The following is a 20,131-nucleotide window of genomic DNA, read 5'->3' on the forward strand; positions in this document are numbered from 1 at the left end:
TGGCTTTTCAACTAAGCGAGGCATCACCCTCACTTTTTTTCTGAGCCAATTTGGGAACATTCCTGGTCCCCACTTCATTCACCATAAAGCTGCTAGCTAGACCAATCAATGGTTTCTTAGCCATTGTCTTTGGATTGGGAGTGGAGGCTGTCCTAACTTGTTCCCTGCCCTCTGGAACCCCACTGCCCTCAAGTGGAGTGCAGCTTCGGCTACACTCCCTCGTGGCATTTCAACTGGAGGTGGCATCTTGCTCCATATCTGCTCGACAGTTTGGGGACTCCCTTTGTCCCTATTTAAATTTGGAAAGGAGGTTTCTGCCAGCCAGTCTTCAGGCAATTCATTAACTTTTGTCTTTCCTGTTTTATTAGCTTGCCGTCCTTCATGCTGTTCGATTACATGCAGCATCTCCCTCACTATCTCTTTCTCAGTTCTGGGACTTCTCTGGTCCCTGTTTAATTCTGAGATACTTGTGAGTCCATTTTAAATTCCATTGGCCCTTCCTGGTCCTCTTAACTTCACTGGCCTGGCTTTTCCCATGTTAAATTCAAACAGCTCTCGCTGTTAATGGTTATGAGTTTTATTTCACCTTTTTGGGCCTCTAAATATTCCCCAGCCTTCTGCACTCCTGCAGATTTCTGCTGGCTGATGTTGGCCTCTTTTCTTTTGCTGGCTAACACTTTACTGCCAGCTGAATTGTTTCTGAGGAGGAAGTTGATTCCTGCTACTGGTAGTTCAGGGACAATTCTTACCGTGACAGGACCTGAAACGAGGTCACACCCTAGGTGGACCCTATGGAGGGGTGCAAACACAGATCCTCCTCCCACTCGACTGATGAGGGCTTGGGCCTTCACAGAGAACTCAGGGGATAGATTTAGGTTTCCTTTCAACATTAAGGATTGAATGGCCCTGGAGCAGTACAACAGACTTACTCACATTTTGAGACAAATAGAGGGACATGGTTCCTGAAAGGACAAAGCTCCGGAAGCTCTCTAGGAGTTTCTGGTTCGGGGACACACATAGTGCCATGCCCTCAGAAAGGTAAGTTTCTGTAGCAAGAATATCTGCCTGCCCTGCTGCACTACCCATTGGGACGTCCTTTGGGGGGGACTACTCAAATGGAGATCTATTAGACCTACAGGCTTTCCTCACAATTTCCAGCACTCTGATCTGGAATGCCCTATTTTATTACAATGGGAACACTCCGGGAGTTCTTCCTTTGGGCTGCAGGATGACTCCGCACACCTTCCTTTGTGTTTTCTTTTCTGGGTGGGGGCTTCTCCTATCTGGGTTGTCCTGCCCATCTTCCCAATGTTCATGGGAATGGTTTGGAAAGGGTCTGCCTGAGTTTCCAGGTCTAATAGTGAGATTGTAGCTGCTGTGACAGTTGCATCCTGGGCATGAGGACCCTGTGCTCCTCCAAGTACGTCCTCAGGCAGGAGGGAAATCAGTTTTTAAATTCCTCTAACAATATCAACTCCTGTAATACCTCATAGCTGCATGGGATTTTTAGGGACCTTACTAATATTGAATTATGGACAAGGACTAACCAGCATAAATTTGTAAACTATGGGTCAAGCCTGACAAATTTGATTAGATTTTTTCGAAGAGATAATCAAAGTAATGGATAGGGGAATTGTTATGGTGGTTATTTATATAGATGTTCAGATGACATTTGATTACCATAGGTTATGGCATATAAGTCAACCCAGTGTAAAAGACAACCCTATTTTTCTGGCCCCAAAAATTGTGTTTTGCATATATTCAGCATATAAGTCAAACCCCCCACTTTTCAGCCTAAACATGCTATACTCGCATTAGTAGTCAGTCTCAATTTTTTTGCCCCAGAAATGTATATTTTACTTATAACTGAGCGCAAGGGATCAAGCAGACGATTGGAAAGGTGTGTGGGAGTTAAGACACTTGGCGAATGATGAACAGAAATGAATCTTCCAACAAAACTAATGAAGTATGAAACTGGTCTCAAGCTAAAAGTCACAATGTGTGATAACGTATTAAATAACGGTGCTGTTGTGGGAATTCAGTATTAGCGAAAACTGCAGTGAGAATGGAAGGAGGAGGAATCTGCCCTTAAGAAGATGCTCAAGACCCAATGCATCATGCGAACAGGGACCAGCCACTGGCCTGATCTTGAGAAACATGTATCAGAATAAGTGCTTGAAAATCATCATTGTCACCAGAAATGTACTGAGTACATAAGCACTTAAGTGAGCCAAATCAAACTCTGAGTCCAGCAAAGATTTCTGAACAATGGCTAGTTGGTGTAGCCACTTTTTGGAATGAAAATGTCTAGTGTTGTAGCAGAAGACCAAGATCACTCAGAAATTGCCTAAAGATCTTGATACCAAAATTACCTGTTTCCAGAGTGCACTCTATGCCACATATGCAACATGGGGAAAACGCCTATAAATTTCAATATTCCCAGCAATCAAACTGTGGAGTGGTAAGGTTTGAAAACAGTTCTTGTGAAAACCACAGGTTAGTAGAAGACAGGACTCAGGGTGATACTAACCTGCATGGCCACCGGAACATAATCAAAGCCTTTGATAATTTTCAAACATAAAACTATACCAAAAGTCAGGTTCCCTGCAGGAATTTTTGTGCATGTCCATGCCAACGGTTGGATGAATGAGGATGGAGTAAAGTTATGGATCGTCTATGGAATAGGCGTCCCAGTGGCCTATGTAAAGAACACAGTGTATTAGTTTGGGACATGTTCATCTTATATAACCAATGATATCAAAAGGCTTCTGCCAGAAACAACACCCATATTGCAGTTATACCAGGGAGTCTAACATCTACAGTCCAACCTTTGGATATGTACCTCAACAAGCCATTCAAGGATCATGTTCACGCCGAATGTAATAGGTGGAAAATTGACAGAGAATAAATCTTCACAAAGAGTCAAACTATGTGCATTGCCCCGCTTGATGTTTTTTGTGGTTTCCGCATCCTATCATGGGATGCTGTTAGCTCTCAAACTGTCATCAGATTGAATTGAATATTCTGCATTTTTTTTTTGAACAATCGATGGATAGGCAGATGACTTGTTATAGAATGGTTATGGGTTATGGGATGATTCTGAAATCTTGCCACATTAACTTAATATGAGTTAACAGTGGTATGGTTTTTTTTTCACATTTCAAAATGGTGATTACCCACACCGGCGATTCTCATCTTATACTCGACATATAAACCGGCCCTCATTTTTGGAATAATTTTTGGAGGCTTCAAAGGTTGACTTATATACCCACACTATGGTAAGCCCCTCATGGCTAAAGTTGAAGCTCATGGAATTGAGGTCAAATAATTTGACCTGGTTAAGAGTTTGTTTGTTGCTGCTTAGTTAGAGTGTAGGGATTAAGGGCAGAATCATTAATTGACAGGATCAATGTTGGACCTCAACTATACTCTATTAATGACTTAGATGTTGGGATTGAGGGCCACATATCCAAGTTTGCTGATGACACAAAGACAGGTAGCATTGTGAGAAGTCTAGATGGAAGCATAAAATTACAATAGATTAAATTAATGGACAAGACTGTGGCAAATGGATTTCAAAGTAGGCAAGTGTGAGATCATTTTCTTTGGACCTAAAAAGGATAGATCAGAGTACTTTCTACATGGAAAACCAGAACCATTGGAGCTCCATAGAAACTGGGGGTCCGTGTACATAGATCATTAAAATGTCATAGACACAAAAAATAATCAAACAGACTACCGGAATGCTGACCATGTCTAGAGGGATAGAACATAAGGGTTAGAAGTCATTCAATAGCTGTACAAAGCCCTGATAATGCTACTGTTCTGGGCACCACACCCCAAGAAAGATACTTGGGACTTGGAAGGGTGCGAAGTGTAGATTTACCAGATTAATACCTGGACTCCAAGAGCTAAATTACAAGGAGAGATTACTGAAAGTAGGGTTGTATTCCCTTGAAATTTGAAGATTGTGAGGTGATTTGATTTGAATTTTTCATGACCTTAAGGGGAACTGATAAAGTAGATAAAAAGAAACTATTTACCACAGTTAGAAAGGCTGGGAATAGGACATATAGCCAAAATTGGAGCTAGGTCTTTCAGTAATGAAGTTAAGAAACCTGCATAGGCTATTAGGAAGTTTGGAACTTTCTTCCACAGATGGCAGCTGATACAGAGTCAAAATCTAAGGTTGATGGTTTCCTGTTAACCAAAGATACCAAGGGATGTAAGGAAAAGGTGGGTATTTGGAGCTGGATCAGAGATCAGCCATGATCTCTCTGAATGGCAAAACAGGCTCAAGGGGCTATGTTCCTACAACAGTGTCCCCTGCACTTTTCTAATCCTTTTTACCCCTATGATTTGCTTTCTGCTTTCCTATCATCTCTATTCATTCAGCTACATTCTTTTCAATTCCATATGAGGTGAAAGTGACTGCCCTTAACATCAAGGCAGTTTTGACCAAGTGTGACATCAAGGTGCCCTCGCAAAACTGGAATTGGTGGGAATCGGGGAAAATTCTCTGCTGGTTGGAGTCATATCTAGCACAAAGGAAGATGGTTGTGGTTGTTGGAGATTGATCATCTAGTTTCCAGGACATCACTGCAGGAGTTTCTCAGGGTAGTCTCCTCAGCCTAACCATCTTTAGCTGCTTCATCAATGACCTTCCTTCCATCATGAGGTCAGATGTGGGCACGTTCGCTGATGATTGCACAATGTTTACCATTCACAACTCCTCACATACTGAAGCATTCCATGTGCAAATTCAGCAAGACCTGGGCAATATCCAGGCTTGCGCTGACAAGTGTCAAGTAACATACATGCTGCGCAAATGCCAGGCAATGACCATCCCCATTTCCAATAAGAGAGAATCTAACTATCGCCCCTTGACATTCAATGGCATTACCATCACTGAAACCCCCACTATCAACATCCTGGGATTGCCATTGACCGGAAACTGAACTGGACTAGCTATATAAATACTGTGTTTGCAAGAGCAGGTCAGAGACTAGGAATCCTACTGTGAGTAACTCACCTCCTGACTCCCCAAAGCCTGTCCACCATCCACAAGGCACAAGTCTGGAGTGTGCTGGAATACTCTCCACTTGATTGGGTGAGTGCAGCTTCAACAACACTCGAAGTTTGACACCATCTGGGACAAAGCAGCCTGCATGATTGGCAACCCATCCACAAACATTCACTCCCTCCACCACTGAGGCACAGTGGCAGCAGCGTACACCCAACTATAAGATGCACTGCAAGAACTCACCAAGGCTCCTTAGACAACACCTTCCAAATCCACGACCACTACAACCTAGAAGAACAAGAGCAGCAGACACATGCAACACCACCACCTGGAAGTTCTCTTCCAAGCCACTCACCACCCTGACTTGGAAATATATTGCTGTTTCTTCACTGTCACTCCTTCCCGAACAGCACTATAGATGTACCTACACCATGTGGACTGCAGTCATTCAAGAAGGTAGCTCACCGCCACCTTCTCAAGGGCAATTAGGGATGGGCAATAAATGCTAGCCTAGCCAGAGATCCCCACATCCCATAAATGAATTTTTTTTAAATATATTTTTTATAAGCCTCTTATTGAATGCCTTCTGAAAATCCATAAAAAGCACACCCAATACATTTCCTTTATTCTCTCTTGCTGCTTCAAAGATTGGTCAGGTACAAGCAAGTGCTTAGTTTTGCCCCATCTTCTAAATTCCAGTCGTTTACCAACAAATGAATTAAAACTTATGGATTTATGATTTCCTGTGTATCTCTAACTTTTCAGAAGATGGTCATCATATTTGCCACTCTTTGCACATTACTTTCCACTGTATTTTCGAACATTATTGTCCATTAGCAATATGTGCAGAAAAGTGGTAGATGCAGTTTAATTTAGAAAACTGCAAAATGCATTTTGATGTTAAGAATACCTTTTAAGATGTACTTCCTTACTGTAAGATTTTATTCGAAGTAAAGGAGAGATTGGGTTCATGGGGTGTGTAGATGCACACATCATTAAAGGTAGCAATACAAATACATAAGGCCTAAGATTTGTTGGTTTTATACAAAAATAGGAGGTGATGTTACACAATACCACAGTTGTGACTCAGTTGGAGTATTTCATGCACTTCTGGGAACCACATTTGTGACCTTCCTGTCCTCTGGCATTTTTCTTTTTTTATTGCATGGAAATGTGAACCTCATTATTCCTCCTGTAGCAACCCTCAGGAGTCTCAAAGGTAAATCACGAGGGCCTGATGATTTTTCTATCTTGAGTGTTAGCAACATAATAAGTACCTTTTGAATAAGAACATCCATTAGCTGGTTCCACAACTTCAGTGTACACCTCCTCTGTGAAAACTATGGCAAAACACTTTGTATTTGTGCAATTTGCTCACACTCCACTACAAGCTTGCCTCCTTCATCTGATCCTATTTTGATAACTTTCTGACCACTAATGTACCTATATAAAGCCTTTTTATTGACCTTTGCTTTCTTTTCCAGCTTTCTCTTTTAGCCCCTTTTAATCTTTCCTGGATTCTTCATATTGTTTTGGCTTTCTTATCTATTATCTGTTCTGTAAGTGCTAAATGTTGTTTTAATTTAAAATTTGACCTTGTTGATCACCTTATCTATAAAACCTTAGCCCTTGCTGTAGTTTTTTTTGGAATGAAAATAGTTTTATTTCACTTCTTTGATTAAATATTTCCAACTGCTGACCTATTTCTGTTCCTTCTAATCCCGCCCTTTTTATCTCAATATTCTTTTTCTAATCAAATATACTTTTCTACCAAAAAATTTTAAAGTCTGCAAAAGGCTAATTAATGTATGGGGGAAGGTACAGATTTAGTAGCTAAAGTATTCAAAAATCCCCTTGCTGACTATTTAAAATAATCGCGTACTATCTTATTTCTAGGTGCCATTGCTGGTTTAATTGATATGGCTTCTCACTGGATGACCGATCTGAAGGAAGGAGTCTGTTTAGTGGGGTTCTGGTACAACCATGAACATTGTTGTTGGACATCCAGTGAAACTACTTTTGAACAGCGAGATAAATGCCCACAATGGAAGTCTTGGTCAGAGCTGTTTCTCGATCAGTCTGAAGTAATTAGATATCTTTACTTTTTAATTTTTGGCTGTCCGTAATCTTTTACCTGCCCAAAAGTTATTTCATCCACCCAGTAAATTTGAGTATATTGTATTTGCTTCTGAAGTGGCAGATAACTTTGCAGGAAAACACCATTCCTATTCAGTATCCACAGAATTCCTTCTAGGCAATTTGAGAAATGTTTGGTTTTGATGATTTCCCTCCTGCAGAGTTCCTGAGTCAACAACTCTGAAAGCTCAGCCACGGCTTTTGTGTACACAGACAATTTATATGATGCTGAACATGGATGGCAAATGAGAACTTTTGGCAAATATTCCCTAGAGTCCCACCAAATAGTTCCTGTACTGATATTAAATATTTTTGAAGTAAATGGTATAATGTTTCTTAGAATAGGCTTGTGGCTCTTCCTCAAAAGATTTAAATGTCTAGTGGCTCTTTATGATCAAAAAGTATAGGTTATGTTCAAGGTGAGTACCCTCTGAGCCATAAAATAGCAGCTCTGCATAGTTGAATTATAATCTGTTCTGGGATTGCCACCTGGGTAAATCTATTTGGGAGGTTAATGTGATAATGGCTGGAGCAAACCACACAGCCTTAATGAATCTGCTTGACCTTTAAATGATATGAGTTGTGCTCACTGGGTTGCAATAACCAAAAATGTTGCAAAAAGTGTATTTCATGCATTGACTTTATACTGTCACAAAAACAGTTTGCCTTAAATTTTAAATTAAGCAAGTGAATGTGAATGCAAAATGCCAAAGTTGTATCTGGATTAGTCCATGCTTCAAAAACATCCCTTGTATGTTCTGGAAATATTATCAATTTATCCATATGTTCTATGTCTAAATTAACTAAGATTTGAATGCGAATCTTTAAAGATTTTTACTCATGATGGCCTATCACACACATATGCATGCAATATATTCTAATATTTATATTGTATTGTTCTAGGGAGCTGGTGCATACATATTGAATTATTTCATATATGTTAGCTGGGCCCTGGCTTTTGCTTTCCTGGCTGTGTCTTTGGTGCGAGTATTTGCACCTTATGCCTGTGGATCTGGAATTCCAGAGGTAAGCCTGAAAATTTTATTTTTGGGGAAAATGTGATTTCTCCCACAGCTGATGTAAGGTTACAACTATTAAATGCATTCAGAATTATTCTGTAGTTTGTTGCTACGTTCCCGACCATTCCTCACCACCCACCTCCTCCCCCCGGGCCTGTGATCCCAACTCTTAACCAAAAGACAGCTATCTCAAGACTTAAAATAGCAATTGTTTCTTGTGCTCAGCTTTATTTGGCTAGTTGTTCTTGTTATTATTTTTACTTTTTTAAAAAAAAATTTCTAGGAAATTATTTGGGTGTTTTAGACGTCATAAAATAGGTGAAAATTGGGGAAAATTACTTTAGTATAAGAAGAGCATGAATGCTTAATGTTTACCCCATATAGTCTGTGGCTGTGAAATTCATTCTTGTAGCACCACTAGGCTTATCTTGACTCCCTGAGGGCAGGCATCATTGACATAGCATGCAGTAGCACCCCCTGCAGGTGCTCAAGCATGTGGAAAGAGCACTTTGCAGCCCAACCAGCTGGTGTGACACCAGGATACCAAAGTTGGACAACACAGGCCCTGGCAATGCCTGCACTGACCATTCTTTTTGAAACAAAGAAAGTATGAAGCAGCAAAATGGGGGCTGGGCATCCTGATTTCAGGTAAAGAAAATTTTTCTATTGGTAAGTATCTGAAAGTAGTCTGGAGCATTTTTGGAGGGGTTTTGGTGCATTTGCCAAAGTGTTGCCATATCCTCTCACGATAGCTGAGGAATGGTTGACCTATGTGCATACATTGCTACAGGTATGGGGGCAGCAGTGCCAGTGTGTCTGGGTCTGTCAGCCGCACAACGGGGAGATGAAATAGAGACTGCAGAGAGGGCAAACTCCACGCCATGCCTTCTGCCAAGTTGGAACTGGACTTCTCCATCTATCTTGGACTTTACCAGGAGACTGCCTGACAGGCTTGCCAATGGAGCCATCATCTCTGTGTACATGTCAATTCAGTACTGTTCTACATGCCATTTCATCAAGGTCCTCATTTGTGTCTTCTGCAAAACAGATTTAAAACAGGATTTTTGTTTGAGCAGTAAAGCTGCCTCTAGGCAAATCACTAAGATATAGGCAAAATACTGCTGGAACTCTGAAACAAAAACAAAAAATGCTGGAAAAACTCAGCAGGTCTGACAGCATCTGTAGAGAGAAAGACAGAGTTAATGTTTCAAGTCCGTATGACTTCTGCAGAGCAAATCACGTCTTGCCTCATTCCATAAATTTATTGTGTTAGCCTTCAATTTTGGTGCATTTCCTTCTGTCACAGACAAGTCTCATATCCGTCAAAGTGAGACAAGAAATACAAAAAAATAAATTTCTGAAGTGAGGCAACAAAAGTCTGCCCTGATTGCATTAGTTAACTTGTCTCTGCCATCTCACCCTCTGAAATATCCTTTACCCTTGGCCTGCTTACAGCTCACTCATGCCAGTGAGTCACCCATATGCTGCCCTCAACTCTATGCCACTATCTGAGCCAGTGGCTGCAGGTGTCAGATCAAGTAACTGGCCCCTCTTTCATTAGTGTGGTGTGGTTGCTCCCTCTCTCCTTGGGCTTTGGAAGTTGGGAAGGGTCATAGGCAAAAACATGTCTCATCCCCAATGTTTTAAAAGATGCCAGATTCTCTGGGCCCTATCACATCATGACATCAGGATGCAAGGAATCATCTCCATTGGGCTGAGGAGATACTGACATCCTTGTCCCCCACCGGCTCTGCCCTACTCCCTTCTCTTGTGTTCCATCTTCTTTCTGCAAGAGAAAGTATAGAATGTCTGTGGTTGTGTAGCAGTGTTTAGGTGATGTGCCTGCCATAGCTGAGGGTCTGATTTGTCAACTGTGGAAAACAATGCATATGCAAAAATGATACACGTGAGTTACTCAGAGGTTGTAAACACAAATATTGGCACATGTATAAATCACGAACGTGCATAGTTTAAGAGAAGTCAATTTGCCAAACTGATCTGGCATTGGAGGAAGATCCAAAAAGGCCAATAATGGGATAGTTAGCTTCTATGGGCAAGTTTAGGGTAAGTTAGGATGCAGCCAAACCTAAAGTAGTTGTGATTTATGTACTGCTTCTAGTCACTGTTTGAGTACCGCCAGCAGCAAATATAGTGGCCAGTTACCCAGCAACATTTCCTCTCTAGGCGTATTTTGGTGCATTAAGTCTGATGTTAATAAGTCTGCTGTACTTTTAAGCCTTTCTGCAAGATCTGGCTACATACATGTAGAGCACACAGCCATAACATATATCCATTTGTGAGTTACAACATAATATACCTGCTAACTCAGGCTCACGTACTGCCAGTTGAAAAGCAACAGACTACAGGGCCCTTGCAGGCACCCCAACCTTTCAAACTGAAGATTTCAAAAAGCAACAATGGGTAGAATTTTATTAATGATGACTAAAACAAAAATACTCCTCAGCAGACACCTCTGATTTTTCCAAAGTAATTTCCAAAAATCAGAGTCTAATTTAGCTGCTTCTGGGATTCTTTTGTGACTGCAGCCTTTGTAAGGTTACTGAGGCTATGACCTCCCAAACACTGGCCACCCACTCACATTTTTTAACAATTATTGGCTTCCTTATTCTTCCACCTGCTGTGAGATATTCAGGCCTTGAGCTATCCAGCCTTCCTATTGCTTCTTGGCAGCCAGTTTTAAAGATTTATTGATCCCTATATACTTAACTATCAGATTTTACAATTATGTTCTTGCCACCGTATATTATGCTATCCAAAATTTGGGTTTGCATTAAATCCAAGAGAACTCTGGGGTATAGTATAATTTGCTTGTGTTGACAGTGGAATGAATTGAAGGATACTGGTATTGGTTTCCAATATAGTCTATCTTGCTTTTGGTGCTGAGTAAGTTTTCATGTTTTTAAGTTTCCACTTAACACCATGGATTATGTTGTTTTTTTTGTACGTGATGTTACTACTGACGTGGACTAGAACTTTTCATGATTCTGTTTCCAATGTACCAAATTTCAAACCAATCTCATCTTGTGTTTCCAATGTTCTGAAATCTGAAGCCCTCCGTGGTCAGCTGAAGAATATTTAAATTGAAGTTAGACACCGTTTCTTTGAACCTGATTTAGAAGCTCCTTTTGTGATTGATTGTAGATAACCTTCATAAACAGAAGATTTTCTTTGCAAGTGTTATTTGGGCAGTTGGTCAACTAATGCTATGCAACTGCTGGTCGCCTGAAAGTCCCAAAGAGGCCTGATCCATTTTGAGGCCCAGGCTTCAGCATTGGACTACTCTTTAACTGCTGGCCAATTAACATTGGAACCATGCGCAGCATCAACCCTCTGAGTACCGCCCTAAAATGGCAATTTAGCATCCTATATTTGTCATAGGCCAACAATTTGTATATTAAAATGGCCTGCAGCTTGACTCAGGTGGGCACTTCAGTCACTGAGTGGTAGGCCTTGGGGATGATAGGGGCAGCCAAATTGTTAGCGGCAGCAGGGCAATGAGTCATTCCAAACAATTTTGGGATGCTACTACCCCATTTGTACCAGGTTAGAGGTCTCCAAAAGTCAAACCCATTGTCTCCAAAGCCAGTTGAATTGTGAGCCTTTAATTTATTGGCCACTGCTAAGGTTGTACAGTGGGCAAATTGTGTCCTCAAAATAAAAGCTTTTCACTTGTTTTTGAATTTTAAGAACGTAATGACATTGACAACTGTTTTGTCATTTACTTCCAGATTAAAACCATATTAAGTGGTTTTATCATTAGGGGCTACCTAGGAAAGTGGACCTTGATCATTAAGATCGTCACCCTGGTTTTAGCTGTGTCTTCGGGCCTCAGCCTTGGAAAAGAAGGCCCTCTGGTACATGTGGCCTGCTGCTGTGGCAATATTGTTTGTCATCTGTGTACGAAATACAGAAAAAATGAAGCCAAAAGGAGAGAGGTAAGTGGATACCGATGTGTAATTAGAATTATTGCACCAATGTTGCAGCATTCATCCTAGGCAGCTTAACACAGAGCTGCTAATGGTCTGGCAAAGATGGGGGAAAATGCTCAAAAAATGAGTCAGAGGAACGAAAAGTAAGCAGTAGGGCTGGAGGAGATTTTAGAGAGAAGAAAGAATTTTGAAGAGATTTAAATACGAAGATGAGAATTTTAAATATCAGGCATTGGAGGAATTGGAACCAATGTAATTCAACAATAACAGGAGTAATGCTTGAGTGGGATGTGGTGCAGCTAGGATATGAACAACAGAGTTTTGAATCAGCTGAAGAATTTGGAGGGTGGTTAATAGAGGAAAGTCAGGTGAGTTTTCGAAAAGTAAATCCTAGTGATTATAAAGGCATGTTAACAGACTAGATGCAAGTTCGTGTTCACACTTGTGACTCTTCCTGGCACAAAAATATTGGAAAAGAGTGAAGACCAGCTGCAAAGTTTGTGTTACTTACATCAAAAATTGTAAAAAGGTGTGGACTATTATTTGAGAATCAGAAGTTGGGGGATGGGTGGGGGGGATGTGGTGGGTGAGCATGTTTCCGAATTTATGTTGCAAACTTGCAAATCTGGTCTACTCAGGCAGACAGTCGTTTCACCCTGGACCTTTTGGCACATTAAGCGTTAGGAATCCTGCTGAATTTGGCCAGTTTGACTGTTCCATGTGGGTTTGGCCCCAGTATAGAACTGGCAAGTACTGAGCAATAAATTGGTATTTTCATTCAGGCCACAAGGATAATTTGTGGTAAATGTAAATATTATTCTACTCTGGCAGGGAGCGGGGGGTGCATTAGGGTTGTAGGGGTTGGGGTGCTTATTTTAAAGTTAGGCTGGCAAGGAAAGCATCAAGACACATTATTGTTATGGAGTAAAAGGAATTTTATTGTTTTTGCTATACTAAACGAAGGAATGCTTGATGCTGCTTGTTAAGAAAAATGGATATAATTAATTTGCCAGTATTGATATCACTTGCCTTAATGAGCAGAATTGTACTAAATATCTTCAAGACACAGAATAGCACAAAGAAATGCAACAAAAGAGGTGAGGATTGGAAGGGAGCATAATAACAATAAAGCAAGTGCTACATAACAACGCAGCCCCATTTTGCACACAGATGAAGAGTTATGAATGTGGCTCACTATGCAAAAATGAGCTTTAGAAAGGATAATAATGAAGCTCCATGGGAACCAACACTGATGAAAAATGCATGTAGGATTGAACTTGGCAAAAATTAATATATTCCTTATTCTTGAGGGCAGGAGAGAGACAATGATGGAGAAATGAGACCAGATTGTGGCCAGATGTAGAGTATCATGTATGACTTATGAATTTATATTACACAATACAGTTACCATCTCCAGAAGACTTTAGAAAAAGCAACTGGGATAATTTGTGTCTGCATTGCAGTTAACTGATTTGTTCCTCAAAGCTTTTTATTTCTTACTGTTTCACAGAGGACCCCTTTCAACATCACTTTCAATGAAATTTTCAATATCTGTAACTAGAGTAAGAAAATACCACTTTAAACTGGGACAGTTTGAGAAATGTGAATGAAGTGCTGATTTGTTGCTCCATATTCCATTCAATTACATGGTATATAATGAAGGTAAAAACTCATCAAATAGAAGGAAGGGAAATCCCTTCAGATGACAGCACAAAGCTGTGTAACCTTCAAAAGGGACACATCCTAGCATTTGCAATATTGTAGTAGCTCTTTTGCATTTGGCAAACAATACACTATAGTATATGGACATGCAATAAGTAAAATAGGAATAGCTCATTTACTGGATGATGCATTACATTTTTGAACACTCATTTTAGCATTGATATTCAGAAGTTATGAAAAGGATGGAGGCTTAGTAGAATGAGACAGAAAGAAGCTATTCAGCCCATCGTCCCTGTCGTGGCTCTCTAAAAGAGCTACCAATTAATTTCTGTCCCATGCTCTTTCCCAATGGCCTTGCAGTGTTTTTCTTTTTAAGTAGCAATCCAATTTTGTTTTGAAAGTTATTATTGAACCTGCATTAGCCATCCTTTCAGGCAGTGCATTCCAGATCATTATAACTCACTGAATAAAGCAAAACTCTCCTCATCTCCTCCCTGACTTTTTTTGCTAATTATCTTCAATCAATGTCCTCTGGTTACTGACCCTCCTGCTAGTGAAAACAGTTGCTCCCTATCTTCTCTATCAAACCCCCTCATAATTTTGAAAACTTGTATTAAATCTTCCTTCTCTGCTCTAAGGAGAACAATCCTAGTTTCTGTGGTCTCTTCGGATAACTGAAAGCCACACACCCCTTGTGCCACTCTTAAGTCTCTAGTACATCCCCTCCCAGGCCTTGATGTTCCCTTTAAAATATGTTGCCCAGAATTGAACACACCACTCTAGTTGAGGTCTAACCAGTCACTCGTCAAGATTTAGCACAGCTTTGCTTTTGTACACTCTGCCTCAATTTATAAAGCCAAGGATCACATATACTTTTAGAACAGTCTTATCAACTTACCCTGCCACCTTCAAAGATTTATGTGCGTGAGCCCTCAGGTCCTCTGTTCTTGGGTCCCTTTTTCCTCGTAAAATGCCTCACTTCATGGGTTTAATTTTCGGGTCCCACCAACGTTGGAAACGGAGGCGGATGAGGTCTGAAGTTGCAAAGTCAGTTGGCATCCAGGCTTCTTGACTCTGTCTTCCTCCGACCCCGCACCCCCTCCCCAGCCACCAATGGGACGGGTAGACAATTAGGCTTGTTAAGAGGCTTGTTGGAGCAGGGATTAGAGGCCAACTGGAGTTTTTCCAGTTGGCCTCCAGTTTCCCAAAGTGACAGGGAATGGATAAACTCCCTGGAGCAGGCAGCCAGCAGCAGGCTGGGCAGTGAGCTGCACTCCAGGCTCGTCTACAGATGCTCCCTTTCTGCCTGGGTAGGGGTATAGCCAAATACTGTCCTGTTGAGAGCCTCCACCTACTACCCGATGGCCCACCTTCAGTGGTGGCCGAGCTACTTTTTTGTAATTTTTAATAAAGTTTTTAAAAGTTGGTTAACAGAAAACCTTCTTGTTAAAACACCCTCCCAATTACTTGCCTTGCAGCTGGGTGTTTCTCTGAAGCTGGACAGTCTCTGTTGGCCCTCCAGCTTCAAGAGCCAACCCCCACTGCCTTTAATTGGACAGGGAACCTGTTTCCATGCCAATTAAGGGCTCAGCCCATGAAAATCTTGAGTTTAATCAGTTCTGTACCCAGGGCAGGTTCAGGATCTGAGAAACATTCCCAACTCACGTTTCCAGCATCTGTGGGGAAAATTCAGCCCATTTCGCATCTGTTGTATCCTCCAAAATCTAGCTGTCCTCCTCAGCGTTTACTACATTTCAAGTTCTCAACAAACTTTGAAATTATGTTCTCTATATCGAAGACTAGGTAATTTAATATATACCAAAAGAATGTCCTAATTTTGAACCCTGAAGGACATCACGTTTCTTCAGTTTGAAAAAACAACTGTTCACTGCTGTTCTCTACTTTCTGCTTTGCAACCAATTTAGCATCAATGCTGCTATTGCCCCTTTAAACCCATGGGCTTTAATTTTGCCAGCAAATATATTATGTAGCACTTTATTGAACTTCAGTATACACGACAGCTGGAGATAAAAGGAGTTTAAACTCAAAAGTTTAGAACCGAAGGTGTTTGGTATTGCATGACTGTTACTTGATCTTTCTTCATTGTAGTCAAATGGAACCAAGGTACAATGTACACTTGGAAACTTTGATGTCTGCTTTCCGCCCATTCTTGCAGAATGCTGATGTATGAAAATAAATGCATACTTTTAATTTGAATTTTTAACCCTTTGGTATGTGGGATTCTCTCTCTTCCACCTCAATTATAATTATAGAATTCTAACAGTACCTCAGAACATTGATCATAAAGCACCGCATAAGTCCTTATTAGGCGTGCTTGGATCCCATGGCACATGAATTTATGTGTATACGTTCCATCTTTGTTTGTCAAACTCTACATTGTGTAACCTTCATTGACTTTGTCTTCTAGGTACTATCCGCAGCTGCAGCAGCAGGTGTCTCTGTAGCTTTTGGTGCCCCCATTGGAGGAGTTTTATTTAGTCTCGAAGAGGTAGGAGATATTGTCACGATTTTTACAATTGGACCATGTTGTGGAGTATCTAAAGACACTGAATACAGAGTCAGCTGTAGGTGAATCAAGCAGCAGTTTATTCAATGCAAGTATGCATTCAGGAGATAGCACCCTCAGATTGCACTAAGAAGCTACTCAAAGTTACAGTTTCTTCCATATATTTATAACATCCTCGCAATACTTCATCATTGACTCTCACTGTTCTTATCTCTCACATCTAGTTCTGTACATCTGCAATTTACAGACGAAATTACAAAAATGGAATGACCTGGACCTTAAACACAAACATTGACAACAGCTCATTCAAAAACACAAACTTGCCTTATCTAGCCTGACGATTTACTATATTGTCCAGTTATCTGCTTATCTTAGCCTGACCCTGAGGTCACATCCCTTACTGCACCTACTTTAGTGATCCTTTTTAGTGCAAGCACTTTTAAATCTTAAACCAGCAATTTGGTCAAGCCTGAGTATCCCATTGTATGCCACTTTAGATGATAAGAACCTTTTAATAGCAAAGAGAACCTGTAGGAACCAGGCAGCAGCAGAAGTTTGTACTAGGATGATGGGCAAAGTTCAACAAGGTTACCTTTGAACACTACACTGAGAATTGCTGAATGCATTGGAGAAAAACTTGAATTCTAATGCATGTAATTTGTCCAGCCAATCTGCAATCATTTTTTCACCTGTTTTTTTTCTCTAAATCTGTTTCTAGTTTTAATCTAGTCCATTGATTTCTATATTTCTTTTTGCCGGCCTATTTATTTGAAGGAATTTATTTTAAGCACTTTTTGATACTTATATAAGGTAAACTGTTTGTTTTCTTTTTTGAAGTATTGAATGAAATCTGCCAAAGATAATCGCTAATCAATTCACAGTGCATTTTTGTAAAATATTTTGTGAATATGTTCCTTGTTCAGCATTAATTTTTCAGTATTACACAGGATGCAAGGAGTGTTCCTACACTGTAATAGATTGGTTGAAAGTTGTAGGAATCAATATTCAAATACATTGACTACTGTAACACCAGTCCTTTTGGAATCACAGGAATATCAGCTTTAGAACATAGCTGTTAGCTGAGTGAGTATAGATAGTAGCGCTAAATGGATATTCCCTAGACTCCCAACCGATCTTCTGTGATTCTGGGATGACTGTTTCTTTTTGGAAATTTTAACCGTGATGAGAATGAATAAATGGGCCCAATCTATAGGAGTACAAATTATACTAACTTGACATCAGAGACAGCCTTGTAAAGTAAGCGAGTCAATATCTGTGCCATCAGAGACTGCAAAACTTCCCTTTTTGGAGAAAATTTTGATAATTGCATCCAATGGTCCACAATCTTGGCTTTAGCTACCTTTCCTATTGTTGGCTTGGGCAAATTATTGCCTAATATTAAGGAAGGTCCTGGCAAGATTGATGCTGGTGGCTGTGTAATATAATTGAAATATTTGATACAGGATGTGAGAATTATGTTTCAAAAGACCAATTAACAGTCTCCTCTTTGACATTGTTTTATTTTTTTTATTTCTGCAGGTCAGCTATTACTTCCCTTTAAAGACTTTATGGAGGTCATTTTTTGCTGCATTGGTTGCAGCGTTCACACTCCGGTCTATTAATCCATTTGGGAATAGCCGCCTTGTGCTATTTTATGTAGAATTTCACAGCCCCTGGCATTTATTGGAATTAGTCCCTTTCGTCCTTTTGGGAATCTTTGGAGGATTATGGGGAGCATTTTTTATTCGTGCCAACATTGCCTGGTGCAGAAGACGCAAGACCACTAAGTTAGGGAAGTACCCGGTTCTTGAGGTCCTTGTTGTGACAGCCATCACGGGTATTATAGCTTTCCCTAATGACTACACTAAGATGAGTACCAGTGGGCTCATTTCAGAGTTATTCAATGATTGTGGACTTTTGGACTCATCACAACTCTGTGATTACATTAATGATGTCAACAGCACCAAGACGATTGATGACTTGCCAGATCGTGCGGCAGGAAAAGGTGTTTACACAGCAATTTGGCAGCTGGCCCTAGCACTAGTGTTTAAAATTTTCATCACGATATTCACATTTGGTATGAAGGTAAGGAAGAATTTCATATGATGACATTTATGAAAGATACTGAGCAAGTAACTGTGCATGAGTCGATTTGCTTACTGTGTTTTGAATGTGCAGAATGATATACAGCAAAACAAGCAGAGTACATTTATATTATAGCACTGGTTCTGTGAGTGTTGGTGGCTATTCAATTGCTGGGTGTATCATGGCGAAAGCCAATTTTGACACCAATTGATACCTACACCCATACATTTCCACTTGGTAATAATCAGAACTCTGGCAATACTTTTCCCTTCCCCCTCTCCAATTTATGGGGGAATAAATGTAGGACCTTATCACCACAACAGCTGAGATCAGCCAACCCAACACTGAGAACATACTGCATTGTCAAAAAGGCGGTTCTCAGATGAAATGTTAAACCAAGGCCACGTCTGACTCCTCGGATGAACATCCAAGGTCACATGGTATTATTTTTTTTTCTTTCAGATGTGGACATTGCAGCAAAGCCAGCATTTGTTGCCCATCCCTAATTGCCTTTAAACTGAATTGCTTGCTAAGCCATTTCAGAGGCCAGTTGAGAGTCAATCACATTACCGTGGATCTGGAGCCCCATGTAGGCCAGACCAGCTAAGGAATACAGATTTTCCTTCCCTAAAGGACATTAGTGAATCAGATGGGTTTTTACACCAATCAATGATAGTTTCATGGTCACCACTACTGAGACCAGCTTTCAATTCTAGATTTTATTAAGTGAGTCTAAATTCCACCAGTTGCCATGATGGGATTTGAACTTGTGTCCCTAGAGCACTATAGCACCCTTTCCCCTGTGAAGAAGAAAAGGGGAGTTCTCCTGGTGTCCTTGTCGATACTTATCCCTCAACCATTTTAAGTTAGATTATCTAGTCATTTATCTCATTGTTGGTTGTTAGATTATTCTGTGTGCCATTTAAGTGTAGGCCCTTCAGCTGTTTTCCCTTATTGGCCTCCAATCTGTGCTGCTGTCCCTCCAGGTTGGTATTGTGCCCACACTCTATTCAGGTCCCCACCAATGTTCGTCTTTTCTGTCGCGCTTCTCCAGCTACCACACTACCTTTTTTTCTTGTTCTCTCCAGCCTCCAGCTCTTTCCCACAAATCAGCAGAAATCAAGATGGATGCACCTAATTTTGTTGGAGAGTTAGATAATTTTAGGTCATATTTATTATCACATTTGAAATGTGTTTGCTCCAGAGATTTAAAATCCTGCTCCAACTAATTTGAGTGTACCCATTTACAGTGCTTGGAAATATGTATGTGAAATGGAAATAATTCAAACAAAGCCTAAATGTTAACGGTCTTAGAAATCAAGTTTGCTCTAATGGGGACAGGAGGCCAGGATTTGAAATGATAAAGCAAACAACCTGAGGTGGGTGTGGAAATCTATTTTATTGAACCCGGTGGAGTGGAAGTAGGATAATATAATGGAAATCTCAAGTTAGGCACAAGTGAGTATCAAGCTAAAAGCTTTTCTGTAGTGAAAAGTACATCATGTTGCAACTATTCCTCAGTTTTTTAAACAAATTTGTAATTGAAAGCACATTTCTAGGTGCTTTCTCCTTGTACTGTTTTATGATTCCTGCTAGAGGATGAGAACCCCTAAGTAATGCCATTGGACAATACACTGAAACTGTTCCACACCTAGAAATCAGCTCCTGCTATTAATGTGCTGTACCCTGTGACGTGGTGGAATAGGACAAAGCAATGTGTTGTAGCTGG

The 20,131-nt window shown here is 40.5% G+C and overlaps 1 protein-coding gene across 6 annotated transcripts in view; it reads left to right on the plus strand.

The window, feature by feature from the left end:
• Positions 1–20,131, plus strand: part of LOC121282318 (H(+)/Cl(-) exchange transporter 5) — a 138,595-nt gene that overhangs the window by 104,494 nt on the left and 13,970 nt on the right. For all 6 annotated transcript variants that reach the window (XM_041195989.1, XM_041195987.1, XM_041195990.1 and 3 more), the window contains 5 exons: positions 6,920–7,107; positions 8,063–8,185; positions 11,928–12,134; positions 16,219–16,299; positions 17,857–18,402. In XM_041195989.1, coding sequence (XP_041051923.1) covers positions 6,920–7,107; positions 8,063–8,185; positions 11,928–12,134; positions 16,219–16,299; positions 17,857–18,402 — 1,145 coding nt within the window. The remainder of the gene's footprint in view (positions 1–6,919; positions 7,108–8,062; positions 8,186–11,927; positions 12,135–16,218; positions 16,300–17,856; positions 18,403–20,131) is intronic.

Source organism: Carcharodon carcharias, chromosome 9 (assembly GCF_017639515.1).
Source record: "Carcharodon carcharias isolate sCarCar2 chromosome 9, sCarCar2.pri, whole genome shotgun sequence".
NCBI classification, from domain to species: Eukaryota; Metazoa; Chordata; class Chondrichthyes; order Lamniformes; family Lamnidae; genus Carcharodon; species Carcharodon carcharias.